The sequence below is a fragment of the Globicephala melas genome, chromosome 8 (assembly GCF_963455315.2).
Source record: "Globicephala melas chromosome 8, mGloMel1.2, whole genome shotgun sequence".
Classification (NCBI taxonomy): Eukaryota; Metazoa; Chordata; class Mammalia; order Artiodactyla; family Delphinidae; genus Globicephala; species Globicephala melas.
Genome location: NC_083321.1, coordinates 5159301 through 5179842, shown reverse-complemented (window position 1 = coordinate 5179842; position 20542 = coordinate 5159301). Strand labels below are relative to the sequence as shown.

Genomic DNA, 20542 nt, shown 5'->3' with positions numbered 1-20542 from the left:
ATTTGTTTCTGATCCAGGATCTCTAGGTGTTTCTAGCAGGAGACTTTTCAGGCTCTCTAACACGTCATTGAGAAGTTAAAGATAGTTAAAATCTTACACTGTAGAGTCTTGGAATCAGATAATTTTGAAATTACCCTGGTGCAAGGACTTCCCTGGTGGCGCAGTGGTTAAGACCCCACGCTCCCAATGCAGGGGGCCTGGGTTCGATCTCTGGTCAGGAAACTAGATCCCACGTGCATGCTGCAACTAAGAGTTCTCATGCCACAACTAAGGAGTTTGCATGCTGCAACTAAGACCCAGCACTACCAAATAAATAAATATTAAAAAAAAAACATTCAATACCAACATTGTGAATGTACTAACTGTCACAAAAGTGTTCACTTAAAAATAAAAAAAGATAAAATAACCCTGGGGAAGATTGACGAAATCACAGAAACTGAGACCATGACACAGAGTCTGATCTTCCACTTCGGAGTCCAGACCTCTGCCCGGTCGCCTTATCCAGAGGTGACAGAGACATCAATGTCATACTTTACAACCAGGCCTGGAGCTGCCAAGGGGCTCCATCATTCACATCTGATGGCTTAATTAGGCTTTCCAAAAGAACCGGCCTGCTGGGGCTTGCGGCGGTGACAGTTACCCCGCTTGTCCTGGGTGTGTGTGTGTGTGTTGCTTGTCATGGGTGTGGCCTGTTACGTGTGTCTGTCTGTGGGTCTTGTCCGTGTGCCAGGAGCAGCGAGAGGAGGTATGGAGTCTTCTGATGGGGAACTTACCTTGGTGTGAGGCATGTGATCGGAAGCCGCGCTCCCTCCGTGTGCCTGGGCCACGCTTTCATTTGCTCATCACCGGAAATGACTCTGAAATGAGACCAGTTGTAGAACCATCCTCATCCCCTCCCCCACCTTGCCCGGCATGCCCAGGGGCCCACACGCTTCCAAATGGCACCCTGCCCTGCATTCACAGGCCTATTGCCCAAGCATCTGGTTGCCCATCTCTGACCGGAATTTAGCTGGAATCCTGCCAGGAGAATGTTGCCACATCTGCCGTCAGAGAAGTTCCGTTCCATGCCAGAGGCGGGTGGGGAACGGGAAGGACAGAGTGCTGGTCACACCGCGTGACCAGTCTTGGTCTGTTTGTCACTGAAAGTCTGTGTATGAGGCAGGCAGTTTTCAGCCCTTCATCTGTCTGAGTCTAGAGACCACCTGGTAGGGAGGCTGGGGAGAGGAGACCTATGGCCTTCACGGTCCCCCATGACTGCAAGACCCCCGAATCTGCCGAAAACAACTTGGTATCTAGTTCATGTTGGTTCGCAGCAGACCCTGGGGGTTCCCTTCCCAGGCATCACAGACCATAGGTTTAATCACCTTCCCTAGGCTGGGTCCAAAAAGGATCCCGCCGGTTCTCTGGACAAGGTGGGGGGTGGAGGCACGGGGTCCAACAAGGGACTCACTGTAAGTTACTCTGAGCCAGCCCTGGGCTAACAAGAGCCAAACTTGCCCTGTTCATGGAACCCTCAGTGTCTCAGGAGTTTTTTCATGGTGCTCCTAGGCCAAAAGAAATATCTAACTGTTCTATTTGTGAGTTATTTTAGGTCCAACCAATAAGTACTTAGGCTCTAATAACTTAGTAGTCGCTTAGAAAATGTAACACACACCAAGAGAAAGAAAAACTGTGTTTATTTCATTCTTTAATAACCGCCACGACTTACTAATTGGCCGTGTGCACCGGGCCAGCTTCTCAAACCTTGGAATCAGACTGGAGACCCCAGGCCTCACTTCCTATTCCACAGTGATTTTCACTTTTTATCCCCAAAGCACAGGAAACCCAGCTTCTTGAAGACATGACATGAAAGGATCGTGGTGTGATCTAACAGTGAAACTGTGGACCACCTGAACCTATTAATTTGCTCAGAGTGGGAAGACGTCCAAATTTTAGAAAAGCTCTGATATCCTCTGTGCCCTTGTGAGTTTCCTGCAGGGCCTGGGGACCTTGGTGCCACCACAGATACACTTTACCGAGGAGGAAACTGTGGCTCAGATGGGCCGACCCCCTGCCTGAGGTCGCAGAGCCTGGCTCCGGGGCCCCCGCTGAGGCTGCTGGAACCAAACTCAAGAGGACTGTATGAGGCAGAGGAGAGAGGGGGCCGCCGTTTACAGGTGGAAGAATCTAGGAGACCTGACGCTGAAGTGGGTGTAGACCAGGGTCTGGCAGTCAGCCAGGGGTGGAGGGTGTGTGAGGAGTGAGGAATGGTGTGGCCCCCAGCTTTGGTGGTACGGATCTGGGGTGCAATTGAGGGATCCAGGACTCTCCCCTTGCCTGTCCTCACCCCACCGTTCAAAGCTCTTCACAGTGGGACCTTAGTTCCCTCTCCCCACGGTGGGGGGCGCCCTCGGGCTGTAGGGGTCAGACCCTCCCACCAGCCTCTGCATCCCTCACGGGCATCACAGCTGAGGCTGTAGCCCAGAGACATCAGTAGCCAAGTTTACCTGGGCTCAGACATCTATGCCCCAGGCCCACACTGGACACGGGGTGACCTGCACTCGCCTCAGAAGTGGACTTGGCCCCCAAAGGAGTCCCTTGGGGAGCTGTGGGCAGAAGCGTCCCAAGGGATAAAAAAAAAAAAAAAGGATGGGGGTGGGCATGAGGGCTGGGGACGCTTGAGGACGGGGCAGCGGGACCTGGGTTTCTGGGCTTCGTCCCATCCTCTAGACTGACGAGGGACTGGCAGCCCCATCACACTCCGCTGCGGTCCCTACAGACCACCCAGAGCGCTTCTTTGTCCTGAGCTGATCGGGTGCGACTGGCAAAAGCCAGCTGGTGTGGGGAGGGGTGGTGCCTCCGGGAGCCAGGACAGTCTGGTGGGCGGGGCTTAAGGGACCCCCCCCCCGCCCCCTCACCCCCCCACCCCCCGGATCAAGGCAGACGGCCACAGCGCCCAATGGGCAGGGTCAGCCAGGCACACACCCCGGGTGGTCAATGTCCTCCCACAGCAGGAGACTTCCGGATCAGGACAATACACAAATCTCTTTATTGCTCATGTTCTTAAAGTCGTACCTCTTGGCGGACCATGGGGATAGGATGTGCAAAGCGGGCGACGCACACGGCCCAGGCCTGTAGCCGAGAGCTGGGACGGGACTGGCGGGGTCCCAGCCCCGGGGCTGGGGCCGGTAGGGGGTCGTGGAGAGCGGCCCCTGGGGTCGGAAGAGGGTTTCGGCTGTGCAGTCCCTAGGCACTCTGGGCCTGGCCAAGAGGTCTCAAGGCCCCACCCTCCCTTGGAGGGGGCTGCGGGGAGGATCCCAAGCGCCCGGGGCTCTGGGAGGGCCGTTCCTGAACCCCGGGTGGGCCAAGGGTCTTTCCAGAAGTTGGCGCTGAATCATAGAGGCCCTGACCCGAGACGCGTTAAACCGAGGCCGGCGATCAGGCTTGGCCCCTCACTGCTCCTCGGGCCCATCGCCTCCCAGCGCCTGTTCGTAGGGGCAGGGCCGGCGGCAGAGACCGGCTGGTTTGGGGCCGGGCTCTGACCCCACGGGCCCCGCCTCCTCCTCCGCGTAGTCCCCCCGGCCGCCGCCGCACTCGCCCTCTGTGTCGCTCTCGTCAGAGTTGTCCTCCTCCAGGTAGCGGTAGCCGCGCACCTTGTGCTGGGGCCGCGGGATGCGGGGCTGGCGCGGGACCACGCCCCGCCGCAGCTTCTGCTCCATCCACAGGTACGAGGCTGCGGCCGCCACCAGCGTCACCAGCAGCACCGTCAGCTTAGCCTGGGCACACAGGGAGGGATGCGGCGGACCCGCGGGCATTCAGTCCTGCGCCCTCCCCGCCCAGCCCCTCGCCCCGATAAGCCCACTCCCATCTGGGACTTGAGCCCCGCAGCTCCTCTGCTGTCCTTCCCTCCTCCTGGGAGCCGCCCCGCCACCCATGCTTCCTGGGCACCCTCCTGCCCAGCCCTGTCCCTTATGGTCACCCTATCCATCAGGGCCTCGGTTTCCCTAACTGTAATGGTAATCCCTTTGCCTCACAGGGTAGATGTGAAGGGAGGCCTGGCCCTCCCTTACCAGAGCTTAGATTACTCTGTCCCTTACATGTGGGATCATAAGTAATGCTTCTTAGAGGTTTTGACGGTAACAGGCAGTCAGAAATCATTGTAAATAACTCAGTACGTACACACATATTCACAGGCATACTCCCTGCTATTCCCTATTCCATCCCATTTTTTAAAAAGTTGGCCGGAACCTGCTAAACTGACCCGCCAGTAGGTGAGAGCAGAGGACGAGGACCCCTGAGAGCCAAGAAGGGAGACAGACCCTCGGCAACCATCTCAGAGCCCAACGTCTAGAGAACAGGTTACCAAACTACCCACAAGGCGGCTGGGATGTGCCCACAAGTAGAGAGCAAACTGTGAATCCTTTCAGAAATGGGTAAACTGAGGCCTGCAGGAGGGGACGCGGTAAGTAATAAGCCAGTGATGGGTGTGGGGCCGCCCAGTGGACTTGGCCCAGGACCTGGCCTGGGGCAGTGGTGCCCTTCAGGGGCTGTGAGGCCAGGGCGGGCACTCAGGAAGTTTCTGTTGTCTAGGGGGTCGAGTGGGGGCGGGGCACTCACCTTCATGGGCAGGCTTGAGCCCAAGTAGACTGCGAAGACGGCTATGGCCTGCCACCAGTGGTAGATGGTGAAGATGAAGTCTTGCCTCTCCTTGTCCTCGTACAGGATTCCCAGGAGTGCTGCAGGTGGGCAGGACGGGGCAGAAAGGGGAGAGGTGCCAGCTGGGGCCCAGAGCTGCTGTTCTCCCACTAGTGACCCCCGATGCCCTGTGCTGGTCCCAGCCCTTGGCAGGAGCACCCAGAAAGCCGCTGTAAACCAGTCCTGGCTGGCCCCCTAGTGTACACACTGGTTATCACGCTGCCTGGGAGCTGAGCAGAGGCTGGAGCAGCGGGCCCCCCTGCTGGGATGCAACGGGCCTGCTCTGGGACCCATCTGTGGCCTCAGAAGTGGGAAGTTCTGTGAGCAGTCACATCCTGCCTTCTTCCGAACCCCAGGCATGCAGTGCCAGGCCTGCAGGGGCTGTTTTTCCTCACCCAGGGCTCAGGGTGAGCAAATCGCTGTAGCAACAAGCTTTCTGCAAATCAAACCTGAAGATGGGAGGGAGGAATGTGTTTCCCAAAGCATCCTCCCCTGGGTGGGGCAGAAAGAGCCTTGGACAGGGAATCAGGAGACTCAGATTCCACTCTCAGGACTGAAAGGTGGAGAGAGTTGGCACAGGGATGTGGATTCAGATGTTGGGTCTGTGGGTGACTCGGGGTAAGTGAACTCCCCAGAGCCACTTTTCTCATCTGTGAAATGAGATGACACGTATATGCTGTGCTGTGAGATTTTAATGGGAGAAAGCCTGCACGGCAGCCACTCAGGACATTGACACTCCCATCCTGAGGTCCTGCAGTGCGACTGTACCCCATGGGGGTGCTGTGAAGGGACACGGAGCCCCCCCCCCGGGGGGTGGGGCATAAGAGGAGGGAGTAAGCAGAGCTGGGCAGAAGAGGATGCTGGGATCTGGCCCAAGTCCAGACATATCATGGGCTCAAGGTCCAGAGGCAAAACAGCCAGGACAGTGTGGTCCAGGGTGTGGGGCTCCATCCCCTGTGGCAGATATAGTGTCTGATTCTCTCTCTCGGATGTTGGGTGCTGGGGTTGCCTGAACCATCCCCTGCCCAGCCCGCAGCAGGCATGACCTCCACCATGCCATATAGGGGTGATGCTCAAAACTGCTAACGGCACCGGCCCATCAGAACAGGTGCCGATGTGGGAGACCCAAATGGCTGCACCCATGTGTACCAGCTGCCTGTCACTGGCAAGGGCTCACCTGTGGGCCCAGAGCATCACACAGATGAACTCTGTCCCAGCCCCTCCTTTCTGCAAGCAGGGCCCCAGGCCCCAGTGCCTCCACCCTAGCAGCCCAGACTTGGGGCCTGGACTCGGCTACTCTGAAGGTTGCTGTTGGGATCTTACAGCCTGCTTCCAGCTCCTCTCCATAAAAATGCCATATGTGCACTTTCCCCCTGGGGTGTGGACAGGGCCACCTGCTGCGTCCCATGCTCCCTGGGGCACAGACCCTGACACCTGCTTCCAGTGTCACGAAAACTATGCCAGGCTGCGCCCTGTCCCCTGGTATGAAATGAGGCATCCCCAATGTGTTTTTTTGCACTGTCCCTAAGAGGGGTCCACAGAGCCCCATATCCAGCCCATGGAGCCACAAGATCTCACCCTGACTCCCATGCCCACCCTGGGGGTCCACAGGATGTCCATGGCGTGCCTCGAGGGTGTTCACAGCCCTCATCTGTCCCCGCAGTGTCCACGGGACTTCCTTCCACCCCTAGAGTGCACACAGGGATTCCCCACCTACCTCCACCAAGTGCACGGGACCCCATAACAGCCCTCCAGTGTGCCCATCAACCCCATGTCTGTCCCTGGGATGTCTGTGCTCCCCGCAACCGCCCTGAGGAAGCCCCAGGGTCCCCTGCCCAGCCATCCAGGGCCCACGGCTATACTCACTGCTAAGCCCCGTCTTGTTGAGGGCACTGCCCACACCCCAGAGCACGGCTACTGCATAGAGGACCCCGATGTGTTGCAGGACCCGGGGCGCGGGGGCCCAGAAAAAGAGGCTGACAGTGAGCAGCAGGTGCAGCCCAGCCCCGGCCACCAGAGGCGCCGGGCGCGGCAGCCACAGCCCCAGCAGGCCCAGCGCCGAGGCGGCCGAGGCACCCAGGCTATAAGCCACGAGGACGTACGCCAGGCGTTCCAGCCCCACCGAGCACACGCCATAGCCCTGGGGGAACAGAGATGAGGGTTGGAGGTCAGGAAGTTTGAGGGTTGGAGGTCAGGCCCAGGCTCTGGCCCTCCCCACGAGGTCTCACTTCAGGCCACGTCCTGCCCTCTCTAGGCCACCGCAGGGCCAGCTTCCTCCGAGGCTTGTGGGAAGGTTCCTCGGGGACAGACAGTGAGAAAATGCTTGGACAGTGTCCCCAGACACCAAGGCTGAAACCCGCACGGAGCCAAACACTTGATGGCTGTTTATCCCATCTCAACAGTGCAACTCCTCTGGAAGTCAGCATGGCCATTAGAGACTTCACAGATGAGGAAACAGGCTTAGAGAGGTGAAAGTAACTTTCCCAAGGTAGGGGCGGGATCGGGGGAGAGAGGGAAAAGGAGGAGGGGAATATCCGGGCCTACAATTGTCCCTTGGTGTCTGCGGGGGATTGGTTCCAGGACGCTTCACGGACACTAAAACTTGCGGATGCTCAAGTCCCTTATATAAAATGGGGTAGTACAGGCTTCCCTGGTGGCGCAGCGGTTGAGAGTCCGCCTGCCAATGCGGGGGACACGGGTTCGTGCCCCGGTCCGGGAGGATCCCACATGCCGCGGAGCGGCTGGGCCCGTGAGCCATGGCCGCTGAGCCTGCGCGTCCGGAGCCTGTGCTCCGCAACAGGAGAGGCCACAACAGTGAGAGGCCCGCGTACCGCAAAAAAAAAAAAAAAAAAAAAAAAAAAAAATGGGGTAGTACAGTGGGCCCTCCGGATCCGCGAATGCAGAGAGCCCACTGTACTTGTACATACTTATACATATATATTCAAAACTTATTCGTTGTTATTCTGTGATTCAAATTTAACGAACGTCGTGTAATTTTATCTGGCAACGCTCTTCAGGCTGCCCTTACCAGGGCGAGACCAGTGCAGGCAAAGAGCACCTCGAAGCCGCTGTAGATAAAGAAGGGCACGAGGTGGCGCAGGCGGAAGTCGCGCACGTGCTTGAAGGGCAGCTGGAAAATGTTGCCCCAGCCCACGCTGCGCAGGTCTATCTCCTCCGTGGGCCGGTACGCCGCGCCGCAAAGGCCCAGCACCTGCAGGCAAGAAGGTGCGGGAGGGGGGCGGGCATCCGGGCATCCTGGCCCCGCCCCCGGGACCCAGCCCCGCCCCCAGGCAAATCCACAAATGAGCCTCCGAGCCCTGCCTCCAGCCCGAAGACACGACCTAGTCACGCCCCCAACGCCTTAGCTCTGCCTCCTGGTCCCACCCCCAGGTTGGAGCCATACCTTCTGACCCTCGGCCCTAGATCCAGCCCGTGTCACAGCCAATCCTCTAGGACCCTGTCTTCAGCTCGACCCCGGACCAGGCCTGGACCCCCTCTTACTGGCCTCTGGGATTCCAATTCCTCTCTCAGTCCGCAGGCACCAGCCACACCTCCGAGCCTCCAGCCCAGCTCCTCGGCTCAGGCCCCCTCCCCAGGACTCAGCCCTAACTCTGGACTCAGAATAAGCCTCCGGCCCGCCCTCCGCGCGCCCAGCCCGCATTCCTCTCTCCCCGCCACGGTCCCCAGATCTGACCCCGTCACACCCCCAACCCGGGCCGCACCAGCAGCATGGCCAGGAAGGCCACCGCCATGAGCACGCTCTCCACCACGATGAGGTTTCGGCTCCGCGGTAGCGTCCGCAGAACCGTCTTGTTGAAGCCGGTGAGGATGCCCTGGCTGTTTGTGCCTGAGAAAGAGGAGGGTGGGGGGCATCGTGAGGCAGGGAGCAGGGCACACTGTCAGCTGGGCCACAAAGAAATGCAGCAAAGCAGGCAGGGGAGGGGAGGGTTAGAGGGGGTGGGCAAGGACCCTGCCGGCAAAGGCAGGGTTCCTTTGGGAAGCACTTTGGAGGTGAGGGCCACTGGGGCTGAAAGCACCTCCCCTCCCTCCTGCCCTATTGCCCTGAGGCTGCCGTGGGAGCCAGTCCACCTCCCACCTCCATACATTTGCCCTGCATTGAGGGTATACTTGGCCCTGAGAGACCCCACAGGCAGCCTCAGCCCAGATGGCACCTCCTCCAGGCAGCCTTCCCTGATGCACCTCACCACCACCCCAAGCTGGATCAGATGTCCTAACGACAAGGCCCTGTGCCTTGGTCATCAGAGCTGTAGGACACCAGGCTCTCAGCCCTGAGTCCTGTGAGCGAGGGCATCCTTTCTTCCCTTGAGGGCCCAGTGTCTGCTGGGTGACTCAGTGGGGGAGGTGAGCAGACCTTAGGGACCCCACCCCCATGAGCACTAACCGCAGTTCTGCACTTTGTATAGTGTGTGGTTCAGGTCATACAGGTAATGGTTCAGGAAGTAGATCATGGGCAGCTGGGCGCAGGCAAAGCTCAGCTGTGGGCAGGAGGGTAGCTTGGGTCAGGCTTGGGGCATGGAACCGGGCAAGGAGCACAGGCACAATCTGGGAGCGGGTCTGGGCACAGCCCTGGGGGAACAGGAGCCCTCCCACCTCTCGGGGGGCAGCCTGGTTGGGGGGGGATGCCCAGTGCAGGAAGACTTCCTCCTGGTCAGCGCTGTAGACAGGGAGGGAATGAGGTCTCTGTCACCAGAGGTAAGCAAACAGGAGTTGGCTCAAGAAAGGGCAGTGGGATTAGAGGGCTGACAAGACTGTGGAATGGGCTCCAATGTGTGATTCTGGACCTGGAATACCCCACCCCCAGGGTCCCCACACACGGCACTCACGTGGAAGAAGCTGTAGAAGATGGCCTGGAAGGCCAGGAGGTAGGGTGCGTGGGAGCCCCGAGGCGGGCGCTGCTGGGGGCCCTGTTCGTCCTGCTCTTTGTAGTGGGAGTACTCATAGTATTTCTGGGCCATCCTGGACCACAAAGGAGAGAAGGCTCTCCCCAGCCCAACCTCTGCACCCAGGCTTATGGACTGGCCAGCCAATGTCTCACGAACAGGAAAACTGAGGCCCAGAGGGCGGATGGGGCTGGTCCAAGGTCCCCAAGACGAGGTGGGCAACACAGGAGAGGCTCTGCCAGGTCTCCAGTTTCCCACCCTGCTGCCCACCAGGCTCACCTGGTGATGTAGTTGCCCATGGAGGCCCAAAGAGGCACAATGGCCATGCCCAGCGCCACGGCTGAGGGCACAAGCGTGTAGTAGCGCTCCCAGTAGTTGGTGGAGACAAAGAGGGCGTAGATGCCCACAGCCAGGAACATCATCCACTTGGTGCCAAAAAACCTGCGAGCAGTAGGATGAGGATGCTGCCACCACGCGCACATCCAGACCGCTGCAGCCCGAAAGCAGCGTGGCCACAACGCCAGGCCCCAGCTCCTGAGGCTGTATGAGGTGGTGAGGGACCCCTGGCCTTGGAGTCGAGGGTCCTAAGATAAGTCTCAGAGACATGGACTTGCAGGTGGCCTCAGGGGAGCCACTCTAACCAGACACCTGTAATGTGGGCTCTGCCCCAACCTCGAGCCTCTCACGGCCACTGCAGGGATAGAGGAGATAAAGCGGGGAGAGGGTGTCATAAGTCAGTGGCCCTTGGGCACATGCAACCCTCATTTGTGTCCTGGGCTGACTCGCCAGCCCCCCTTCTCCACCCACGTGCAGTGACTACAGGACCCAGGTGAACAGCTGAGGGACTTGTCCCAAGCTGGGACTGAGGACCAGGGAGAGGAACCCTGGCGCCCCTTCCCCTCTGCACTTTGCCCTTTCAGTCCACTGTGGTCAGTCGGGAAGTTTCTTGTAGAACAACGGCCTCACTGGCTCTGGGAGAATGTTGCACCGTGTTAGAGGCAGGTTGACGAGGGACAGGATAAGGGCCCATTCAGGGCACTGGAGGCTGATCAGGCTAGACATAACCATTGCGGTCTTTGGGTTGGTTTTGTTTTCGGTTCTGTTTGTTTGAATATTTGTGCTCATTATTTCCTTTCTTTATCTGAGTTTCCAGGAAGCTCAAAGCTCAATGACTCTGGTTTTCTGATACAATTACTTTCTCTTCTATTGCAGGGTCCTGGTTCTTTAACTATCCTTATCTTGCCATATAATAAATTGACAGGCAGCCTCCTCTGATCTATTTGGGGAAGGGCACCCAAACTGCACTGTAAATTTTGAAACACAAAAAGTAAAAATACTAGCACTCATTGCTGGTGAGGCTGTGGTTTTAAAAAGAATACATACAGCCAGAGGTCATGCAGATAGTACAGCCCTTTGGAAAGTCAGCCTGGTAGTTTGGGTTGGGGGGCAAGCATGGGGTTTGGAGTCACTGCCTGGGTTCAGACCTTCAATCTGCCAGTTGCTGCCTGTGGAGATGGGTTCAACCTCTTGGTCTCCCCGTGTCTAAGATCAGAGCATCCACCTTGGTTGTAGGGAATGCGATACGCTTATACAACGCCCAGCACATAGGAAATGAAATGAGTTTGCCATTAATAATACTGCTAGGTTTCAAGAGCCAGAAAGCCTTTTATACGCTTCTGACCTAGTAAGGGCGGTTCTGAGAGTTTATTCTAGGAGGCTTTCTTTCTTTCCTTCTTCCTTCCTTCCTCCCTCCCTCCCTTTCTTTCTCTCTCTCTTTCTTTCTTTAATTTTAAGATGAGGAAACAGCCAGAAGCATAAAGGGAACATGCAAAACAGAAGAGGGAGCCGCAACGTCCAGCCCTGAGCCACAGTTCAGTGCCCCCACGTCTGCAGAAGATGCTAACATCACGAAAGTCCCCACTGTGAAGCAGGCCAAGAGGTGTGCAGTGAAAAGAAAGCAAAAGTGACACTGCACATGCACACATGCACGCCCATACACGTACTCCAGTTGACAAGGACAGAAACGTTATCCATGCATGCCGCTGGGAAAACAAAGTCAGCTGATTGCCTGGAGGCCTTGGGAGGGGTTTTCTTTTTTCTGATTTCAATTACGATTCTAATGTTGCTTGTGCAATTGTGATAAAAGAGTGTGAGGGGGTTGTTATTGTTTCGGAAAGACAGGGGAACTCATCTAATGTGTCCACTGATCTCTGGGTCCCATCTGAGCACAGATCTACTGCCTGGCGGTAGGATACTTGTGGAGGGCATTTTTGTACTGCACCAGATGCCACTAAGGCTCCAGTATGGAGGAGACCCCCTGGGGCGCCTGCCCAGCCACACCCTTTTCAGTGAGAAATGTCCCTCAACACTGCCACAGCTGGTTGGGCTCGCGGTGCGTTCCTGGGCTTTGCCGGCTGATCAGATTCTCTCCAGAAACTCCACAGCCCTGATCTCAAAAGGTCATTGTAGCTCCAGGCCATAAAGGAGGGCATGAAGATGATGCCACATGGGGTACGGGCAATCTGAGGGAAGGAGCCTGAGTGAATTTCTGTTGCTTGAAACCCAAGGTGCCTTGGTTGCAAAGCTCTTGTTTCTTCCCCAAACCTGGGTTTCACCCCTTCTCTCTCACCCCTCCAGGTAGGCAAGTTCTCTCCCCACCCCACCCCCAAGAACACCAGGACAGCTGGAGACGCCATGTCCACCAGCCCTCGCACCCCTTCAAGATCAGGGAGGCAGCCCTCATAGAGACAGCAGTGTCGCACCTGATGAGCACAGGTGTGTAGAGCAGGGCCACGATGGGGGTCACATTGATGCCCATCAGCATCTTGCTGTCGATGTCAGGCAGCCCCATGTTGCCGTATTTCACCTCCCGGTAGGTCTCATCGTAGTGCAGGATCAGCTGCATCTGCAGAAGGCCTGGGTACAGGGAGCAGGCATGGAGGGGGCGACCTGGCTCTGGGGGCAACCAAGCAGAGGCTGGAACGCAAGCCTGGCACCAAAGGGATCCCCGACTCCAACGCCTATGAGGACAGAGGGGAAGCCCAGGCTGGGCCAAGAGTCCTACCTGCCAGTGGCCACGACAGCGACTTGAATCCAGACCCCCGCCCCGCCCCCACCCCCCCTCCCTCCGCTAGCCACTTGGACCTCAGCGCCCCTGATTCCGAAGGCAGCAGACCTGCCCAGGGCGCCCAGGGCCCGCCCACACACTCACGAAGCCTGTGGCTGGGCCCCGGGGACACTGCACCGTCCCCCCATTGCGGAGGCCGCAGCTGCAGCTGTGAGGGCGCAGAAGAAGTGAAAGAGGAAGGGAGCCGACTGGCCCCAAGGTTTCTCTTTCCCTGAGAAACCTCAGGTCTGGGGAGGGCGCGCGGGGGGAAGGGGAAAGACTTGGGTCCCAGCGCAGAACCCGCCGGGCCGTGCCACCTCGCCTGGCCCGGGGCGGAACGGCGTGGCCAGAGGCCCAACCCGCCAACCCGCGGGGCGCGGCGGGCCGCCTACCCAGGTAGACGCCGTAGGTGAGCATGCCGCCCGCGCTGGCCGCCAGCACGTTCTTGAGCACGCCGAGCCGCTTGCGGCGGTAGTAGCGGCGCTCCTCCTCCTGCTCGTTGTAGTTGGGGTACGCGCCCACCAGCTCGTCCAGCTGCGGGGCACGACGGCGCTCGAACCCGGCCACTGCACCCCCGGAGCCCCGCGTCCATCCCCGGCCGCCCCCGGCACCCCCCGTGGCCCTGGGGCCGCATCCCGCTCCCGCGGGGGAGACCCCGGCCCTTCTGGTCCCCGCGCCGCCACGCCTTCCCCGTCCCCGCTCACCGGGGCCTCGGGCCCGTCTGGGACCCCGAGTTGGTCCTCATCGCCCTGCGCACCCACGGCCCCCGCCACCGGATAGAGCGGCGGCTCCGCCTCCATGGCTGGACCAGCCGGAGGACTAGTCCGGCAGCGAACCCCTACTTCCTCCGGGCGCCGGGACCTGCCTCGCCCCGCCCCGGGGCCCACCTCCTCCACGAGGGGAGGGCCTGGCGCCGCTGGGGGCGTGCCCAGCGCGTGTGCGTGTGCGTGTGCGTGTGTGTAGGGGAGCGCCCGTGCGTCCATCGCGGCCTCAGGAATGCGAGGTGCGAGTTGGAATCCCAGCTCTGCCACTTCCCGGTATTGTAACTTTGGGGATTAACTTCACTTCTCTGTGCCTCATTTCCTCACCTGTAAATCAGGGATACTCAGCACGACTTCCAAGGGCTCTTTCGGGATTACTGAGTTAATGCAAAACCTTAGGAAAGTGCCAGGCCCATAATAACTCCCCTCAGCCTTACCCCTACCACTGTCATCCCTACCCCACCTCCAGCCCTACCCCTACCACTGTCATCCCTACCCCACCTCCAGCCCTACCCCTACCACTGTCATCCCTACCCCACCTCCAGCCCTACCCCTACCACTGTCATCCCTGACCCATTTGGTTTGTTTGCAGGTCAGCAAAGAGCCCTCATAGCGGGTGGGGGGGGAGAGGGCTCCCGCCGCAGGACTTGGCAGTCCGTGCCCACCTCCCGCTCACCCTGAGCTTCCTTTGGGCACCCGTAAGTGGGAGCTCTGGCAGGGCCCCTGGGAGGCCGAGATTGTGGGGGCTGCCGGACTGCAGGGGGGCGACCCCCCCCCCCACACACACCACCCTGTAGCAGGGACCAGAGCCTCCTGCCCCTGCCTGACTGGGCCCTGGGTCTGGGGCTGCAGTGAGAGCCCATGAAATTTCTGCTTTGCTCGAGCTGACACTCCACAGCTCTGGGTGTCAGCCTGGTTAGAAGTACTCTGGGAAGCTTTTAAAAATATTGGTTTCAGGATAGTCTCCTCAACAAATGGTGTCGGGAAAACTGGATAACCACATGCCCAGAATGAAATGGGACCTCTGTCGCACAGTATGCACAGAAATTAACTTCAAATGGATCAAAGACACATAAGACCCCATAACCTAAAACTCCTAGAAGAAAACAGTAGCTCCTCAACATGGGTCTTGGTAATGATTTCTCGGACACGACATCAAAAGCATGAAAAACAAAAGAAAAAACAAGTGGGACTACATCAAACTTAAAATGTCTACACTGCAAAAGAAATAATTAAAATAAAAAGGCAACCGATGGAATGTGGGAGAATGTTTACAAACTATGCCTCTAATAAGGGGTTAATATCCAAAATACATAAAGGAATTCATACAACTCAATAACAACAACAACAAAAACCGATTTAAAGATGTGTAGAGGGGGCTTCTCTGGTGGCACAGTGGTTAAGAATCCGCCTGCCAATGCAGGGGACACAGGTTTGAGCCCTGGTCCAGGAAGATCCCACATGCCGCGGAGCAACTAAGCCCACACGCCACAACTACTGAAATCCGTGTGCCACAACTACTGAGCCCGCATGCTGCAACTACTGAGCCCACGCGCCTAGAGCCTGTGCTCTGCAACACGAGAAGCCACTGCAATGAGAAGCCCGCGTGCAGCAACCAAGACCCAATGCAGCCGAAAATTAATTAATTAATTTTTTAAAATGACCCAGTTCCCCTCCTTCCCCCCCCACTCTGAACAATGCACAAGCTGTTCCTTCCGGTTGGAGAGCCCCTTCCCCTGCTCCTTCCAGGAGGGGTCCTTCCCGGGGCGGGTAAATGGATGACAAATACCCACCCCAGAAGGGCTGCTGGGAAGGTGGAGAGCTGGCCGTGTGGAGGGTGTGAATTTACAGAGGCTCCTGGCTGCAAGGTGGTGGAACTTTCTCCAGACCGTGCCCAGGTGCAGATGTGAGTAAAGCAGACAGGCGGAGTCAGGCAGCCAGGACCTGGCAGTGGGAGACAGGGAAGGAGCAAGAGAGAGGGCGGGGCCCAAGGTGGTCCAGAGGCAAGGAGGAGGCGGGAGAGCAGGGATGCAGTGGGCACTGGGGGGGCTGTGGTCAGAGAGTGGACGCAGGGCTCATTACCTTGGGAGATGACAAAGTCCAGGGTATGGCCATGGCACGGGGTGGGGAAGGATGATGAGGTCCAGGAGGTCATGGGGCTTGGGGCACATGCAGGCAGTGGACTTTGCCACCCCCAGGAGGATGCAGTCCTGTAGAACTGAGCGGGCCGGTGGGAGACCAGGCCGGAGGGGAAGGTAGCTGTCCGAGGTGGCCGGTGTGACCACAGAGGGTGGGTGAGGAGGATACCAGGGAGGAGCCCTGGCCCCTCCTAAGAGGGCACCCTCCTGAAACCGTATCAGAAAGGGGGCCCCTGGGCCTGGGTGGAGACTGGCATCTGTGATCTGGAAATGACCTCCCTGTCTGCCACCTTCTGCACCTGCAGCAGTCATGGAACGAAATCCCTCAGCCAAGTGCACCTGGCTCCTCCAGCTCCTTGGACGGAGAACGGAGAACCTGGGATGAGCCAGGGAGGAAGGGTGGGGGAAGGGCCCGCTTGCCATGCAGCGGGGTCCCCAGGGTGCCCGGTCTTGTCTGGGCGTTAGTGTGGGAAGCCCCCTCACCTCATCTTCCCTCACCCCAATATTTCCTCCCTTGCAAAACAGGAGTAGGTGAAAAAGGCTTCTGCACACTGAAAACAGGATGGAGGGGGCCAGCCTAGGGGCCAGGAGGAAGAGAAGCATCTTAGAGGCCAGAGGAGACCTTTAGGGGCAAGAGAGGGGAGTGTGACACCTGTCAATGAAAAAATAATCAATAAACAATCTGTAATGGGAATAGAAAAGAGTTTTATTTGAGCCAAACTGAGGGCTATAGCCCAGAAGACAGCCTCTCAGATAACTCCGAGGAACTGCTCTGGAGAAGCGTGGTTTTCAGCACAGTTTTATGCCTTGTCAGAACAAAGAACATCCAACAAGTCAGGGAGACATTCCTTCATGGTTTCAAAAAAACAGATCAGTACGTACACAGAGAGTCAGTATGGCCTTGGCACTTGAGAAAGAAGTCTTATTATCAAAGGAGCACCAGCATTGGCGTCCCTGGAAGGGACGCATTTCATCTTTATTTTTCCCTTTTGTTTTGTTTTGGTTTTTTTTTTGCGGTACGCGGGCCTCCCACTGCCGCGGCCCCTCCCATCGCGGAGCACAGGCTCCGGACGCGCAGGCTCAGCGGCCACGGCTCACGGGCCCAGCCGCTCCGCGGCATGTGGGATCCTCCCGGACCGGGGCACGAACCCGCGGCCCCCGCATCGGCAGGCGGACCCCCAACAACTGCGCCACCAGGGAAGCCCTCATCTTTATTTTAACATGGACATTCTTTGCTTCTGGTCAGTGCGCCCTTTTCTTTAATGGTTAAAGCAGATGTACAATGTATGCTTGGAAGGCCACAAACAGACTGTTCCAGTTAGCATCAAGTTCAAGTTAACTCACGGATAAGCCAGCATGACTTCCCCAGACATCAATATGTGAGCATTTCTTTTATTGCACCCAAGGAAAGAGAGGGGCAGTGTCCCAGGCCCAATGGCTCTTAGAGAGAGAGAGGACAGGGAAGATTTTTAGTTGTCCCTATGTTGGAAAGAGGGCAAGCCCACAAAAGTCCTATAAAGGGGCAAAGGGAAGATGGCGTGACCTCTGAAGGGGTCAGGAAGCTCCCAGATGCAGCCACCTGAAGCTCCCTTCGCCCGAGAGCCCCCCGTCCAGCATTTTGAGGTTTTCAGGTGGCCCAGTATTTACCCAGAGCGGGTGTGCGTCGTCGAAGAAAGGGTAAAGGCCTCCTGGGCGGGCTTGTGTGCTCATGGGGAAGGGGGGCAAGGCTTACTGAACAGCAGATGCCTTGGGCAGACCCAGAACTCACAGGCTGTTTATCTCCCACCAGGAGGGACCCCCAAGACGAAATCAAGTGGAGTGTGTTTTATGAACCAGCCAGAAAGCAAAGAGAAGGTAGGAGGGGAGCAGAGACACTGCTCCAGGAAGTGGGTGGTCTGCCTATACCAGTGGATCCTCCTGGCCTCCCCTGTGCTGAGCCCCACTGACAGCTACTTCTTTTTTCTTTTCCTTTTTTTTTTTTGGCCGCCGCTACAGCATGTGGGATCTTAGTTCCCTGACCAGGGATCAAACTCGCGCCCCCTGCAGTGGAAGCTCGGAGTCAACCACTGGACGGCCAGGGAAGTCTCTGGCAGCTACTTCTTAGGTGTTGGCTTTCTGCAATATTGCTTGCTTTCTGTGGGGTCTTGGTCCATGCCTAAAACAGAGGTTACTGTACCATTTAGGGCCCTAAAATGATTTAATTAAGTCCTTGGAGTCCTTGTTACATGTGGACTCCTTCTGTGATGTTGGTAACTTTTAATTTTGAATTGCATTATTAAAATCAACTCATTTTAGAACATTTGTGGCGGAGGCGGGGGTGGGGTCCTGGTAGCTTGTTTCCACACCTGCCATTACGGCACCCAGTGGTTAATGACACTGTCCTAATCTTATTAAAAGCGAAAAGGAAATATATTTACATCTAAATTTTAAATATCGATTAATTTTTAAAAACACTGACATGAAGAATGCAAATTCAAATGTCCCAAGCTGAGTGAGGAGTAATTTCGGTCTTGTTAGCTTTTGACACAGAGACCCTGGATGAATTTGAGAAGCAGGTTGTTTCAGGCTCTGGGCTCCTAGAATCCGCTGACGCTCAGGAACTCTGTCAATTACCAAGAAAATATCTCCGGATCAGTCCAGACTGGGGTTCAGATGTGACTGGCAAACTGCTCCTGGAGAGACAAATACTTGTGCAACAGGCTCCCTGGTTAGGCTCGGCCAGTGGGAGGTTCTGGGTTTGGGAGGAGGTGAGAGCCAGGGCATAACTAGGGTGGGGATGGGGGAGCATGTGGACAGTGGCTTGACTCCTCCAGGGTCCCAGTGTCCACAGAGCAGTCCTACCATGGTCTAGCTTTCCCTGGCTGACCTTGACCCTCTGGGGTCTGGTGACACCACTTCCTCCCTTTGACCTTTCCAGGCTCCCTCACCAACCCAATTCCCTGTACTAGATCTTCTCTACTCAAAAGACCTAGGTTGGTTTCTGTTCACTAAACCCTGACTTATAAATCCCCTTGTTTCCAGAAAGAATTTTTGCATGGCTTAAGAAGCTGCTGTCAGGGAGCCTTGAGACTTCCTATGAGGCTGTCCTAGAGGGGACCCAGATAAACACAGCCCATGTGACCTGCAGGGCAGAGAACAGAGCAAGGTCAGCGGCCCCTCCCACCCCATCCAGACCTCAAGCACTCCCTGTCACATCTACCCTCACTGTTGTCTAATGGTTTTCTCTATACTAGGTTCTATTTTTGTTCTCACTATAAAAATAATAGATGCTCCTCGTAGAGAAACAAGCAGGAGAGATACATATGGCTCCCGGTTCGAACACCCTGAGACAGCTCCGGGTGTCACCCGGATGACACCCGGAGGGTGTCACCCTGCATCCAAAGTAGCAGGCAGGGTCCACTGCTGATTCATCTAACTCCACTTCCCTGGCATTGAGGCAAATCTTTACCATTTGTGTTTTTTATAAATGTATTTAGTTTATTTTTTTTTTGGCTGCATTGGGTCTTCGTTGCTGCACGCGGGCTTTCTCTAGTTGCAGCGAGCGGGGGCTACCCTTTGTTGCGGTGCGCGGACTTCTCATTGTGCTGGCTTCTCTTGTTGTGGAGCACAGGCTCTAGGCACATGGGCTCAGTAGTTGTGGCTCGCAGGCTCTAGAGCGCAGGCTCAGTAGCCGTGGCTCACGGGCTTAGTTGCTCCACGGCATGTGGGATCTTCCTGGACCAGGGCTCGAACCTGTGTCGCCTGCATTGGCAGGCGGATTCTTAACCACTGCGCCACCAGGGAAGCCCTAATCTTTACCATTTTTTAAACTAAAAACCATGGGGTTGATGATTGTCACAAGCTGTCGGGAGGTCCCTGAGCTGGGATGTGCCAAAGACCCTGCCCAGCTCCTGGCACAGCAAGTGTCCAGGAGAGATGCTGCTTTCGGCTGAGACTCCTGGGAGTGGGGGTAACCACCCCCCAGCTCCTAAGCAAGAGTTCGGGGTACCCTGGAGACGCTGCGGGCTGGGGACTTGGGGCTGGCTGGGTTAGAATCCCCACCTGTCCCTCTCCTGTGTGGCCCCAGCCCGGCCACTGTCCCTCTCTGAGCCTGTTGTTTCATCTGTAAAGCTCAGACCATAACATCTGAGAATTTGTGTCAAGTGCTTGGCGCAGGGCTTAGCACACAGTAGGTGCTTAGTAAAGCTTTGCTAAGTGAGCACATGGGTGAGTGCTGAGTGTGTCCAGGCACTGCACCCCAGTGGCCTCTGACTGCACCCCAGGGTCACACTGGCCTCTGTGGGTGGCTGCTGGGGGGAGCCAGGTGGTCCTGCCTTCAAGGCTGGGAGGGGGAAGGAAGCGGGGGCGGGGCCCCAGGACAAGGCCTGGGGTGGCCACTCCCTTAGGAAGGTGGGGAAAGGGACAGAAAAGCCTTCACACCTATTGAGCACCTACTGTATACCAGGTGCATTCCAGATGTGCTCTGATTTCGCCCTCACTGCAGCCCTGTGAGGCAGGTCGAATCAATCCCATTTTGGGGGGAGGAAACGGAGGCCCAGAGAGGGGCCTAACTTGCTCGAGGTCACCCAGCAGGTGGGCTGCGGAGCCAGGTTTGAATCTGTCGCAGGTGACGGTGGTGAGGTGCTCTTGGGCAGGTCTGAGGCTCTGTGAGCCAGGCTCACCAGGTGAGGGAGGGAATGATGAATGAAGGAATGAAGGAATGATGCCTTAGCCCATGACCAGCTCGTCCTCCCCGACCTCTGCCCGGAGAGGGAGGCCAACAGCGACACTCATGAGGGTCTTTTCATCCCGTTCTCCAAACTGAAACCCAGAGGAGTTGCAGAAGAGCAGCGCCTGGCTGGGCAGATGTGTCCCCTCCAACCTCGGTGCTCCCCCCAGCACCCGCCCCACCGGCTGACCCGGGACCTCGGCACAGCCTGCCACCCGCCGCAGCTGGTTCTAAGAGTGGCTCTTAGTGGTACC

General features: G+C 57.3%; 1 protein-coding gene and 1 long non-coding RNA gene across 3 annotated transcripts; one reads left to right on the top strand and one right to left on the bottom strand.

Annotated features, from left to right (window-relative positions):
• Nucleotides 1-3005: 3005 nt before the first annotated feature.
• UNC93B1 (unc-93 homolog B1, TLR signaling regulator) lies at nucleotides 3006-13565 on the bottom strand. 2 transcript variants are annotated; one of them, XM_030833325.2, is made up of 11 exons: nucleotides 13386-13565; nucleotides 13074-13215; nucleotides 12338-12491; nucleotides 9855-10016; nucleotides 9519-9651; nucleotides 9077-9170; nucleotides 8397-8521; nucleotides 7703-7885; nucleotides 6541-6814; nucleotides 4597-4715; nucleotides 3006-3755 (listed from the first exon to the last, which is right to left on the bottom strand). In XM_030833325.2, exons 1-11 carry the CDS (start codon nucleotides 13479-13481, stop codon nucleotides 3432-3434), a joined length of 1806 nt encoding a protein of 601 aa, XP_030689185.1. In that variant the 5' UTR covers nucleotides 13482-13565; the 3' UTR covers nucleotides 3006-3431. The 2 variants fall into 2 exon arrangements, with proteins under 2 accessions (XP_030689185.1, XP_060158837.1); XM_060302854.1 differs by having other exon boundaries at nucleotides 12338-12480; nucleotides 13386-13559.
• A 79-nt stretch (nucleotides 13566-13644) lies between these two features.
• LOC132597670 (uncharacterized) lies at nucleotides 13645-17807 on the top strand. Its single transcript, XR_009564868.2, has 3 exons — nucleotides 13645-13718; nucleotides 17370-17434; nucleotides 17576-17807. It is a non-coding gene; the product is annotated as an uncharacterized lncRNA (long non-coding RNA).
• The last annotated feature ends 2735 nt before the right edge of the window (nucleotides 17808-20542 follow it).

Bases quoted from the DNA above. Each gene is read 5' to 3' on its own strand.
- UNC93B1 (XM_030833325.2), bottom strand. From the start codon at position 13,481: ATGGAGGCGGAGCCGCCGCTCTATCCGGTGGCGGGGGCCGTGGGTGCG. The intron at 13,216-13,385 runs GTGAGCGGGGAC...CGTGCCCCGCAG, and splicing joins CAGACGGGCCCGAGGCCCCG to CTGGACGAGCTGGTGGGCGC. The intron at 8,522-9,076 runs GTTAGTGCTCAT...CCTCTTTCTCAG, and splicing joins ATACAAAGTGCAGAACTGCG to GCACAAACAGCCAGGGCATC.